At 59.5% G+C, this 878-nt stretch overlaps 1 protein-coding gene across 1 annotated transcript; it reads right to left on the minus strand.

The window, feature by feature from the left end:
- Nucleotides 1-6: 6 nt before the first annotated feature.
- LOC121940539 (sorting nexin-20-like) lies at nt 7-781 on the minus strand (the record flags this gene model as incomplete). Its single annotated transcript, XM_042483291.1, has 1 exon — nt 7-781. A coding segment is annotated over one exon (672 nt), but the record flags the coding sequence as incomplete, so codon positions are not given.
- Between the last annotated feature and the right edge of the window lie 97 nt (nt 782-878).

An 878-nucleotide genomic window follows, 5' to 3' on the forward strand; every position in this document is an offset into this window, starting at 1 on the left:
AAAAAAATCCATTTATTTTTAGTGTCAATTAGAAAGTGACTGGGGGCCACCAGGAGCCCTGTCGGGCCAGAATTGAAAGTTGAGTGTGACTGCTGACTCCTTGAGAGTCTCAGGGGAACTGCTGGACCACTAACTCCTTCAGAGAGCGGGGGGACACCCTGCCCCTCTCAGCGTCCCTCAGGACAGTCAGCTCGTCCTGTAATTGAGCCACGGGTCGTCCCAGCTGGTAGCCCAGATCCACCAGCAGCTCCAGCAGCGCCGCTCTGTAGGCTTTTAGTCCGTAGCGTCTGACCGGAGGCAGGGCTCTCTGAGCGGTGGCGAAGGCCTGCTCTGGTTCCTCCAGGTCCCGGTAACAGACGGCGAGTGCGGAGAGAGTGGGCACGATCAGGGAGGGGCTCTGCCACGGCAGCAGCTTCTCCTCCACCTCGAACACCTTCTGCAGCTGCTCCGCGGCGGGCCGAAACTGTCCGGCCCGCAGCAGGCCGTGCGCTCGCCTCTGCTCCTGCTCGGTGAAGAATGTGGGGAAGTGAGGGGAGTGGCGGATGCAGCGAACGCCGTAGAGTTTAGCCAGGTAGTCCTGGAGGGCGAGGCGTCGCTCTGCGATGATTTCAGGGCTGAAGTTCCCGCTGAGGAGTTTTCGGGGCAGGGCCACCTCCTCCAGCTCCTCGCTGAACTCCTCCTGCAGTTTGTGGTGGAAGCGGGAGAAGTCGCTGTAACGGCGCTCCACAGACACGCGGTGGGAGTCAAAGCTGCCAGAGCGCATCACCACGATCTCATACACCTGGAAACACACAGGAGACAAAACGTCAGGCCGAATGAAAGTTTCTGTTAAATGCACATATAGGCATGATGGCTACCACGCTGGTAGCCATCATGCC

Source organism: Plectropomus leopardus, unplaced genomic scaffold (assembly GCF_008729295.1).
Source record: "Plectropomus leopardus isolate mb unplaced genomic scaffold, YSFRI_Pleo_2.0 unplaced_scaffold89576, whole genome shotgun sequence".
NCBI classification, from domain to species: Eukaryota; Metazoa; Chordata; class Actinopteri; order Perciformes; family Serranidae; genus Plectropomus; species Plectropomus leopardus.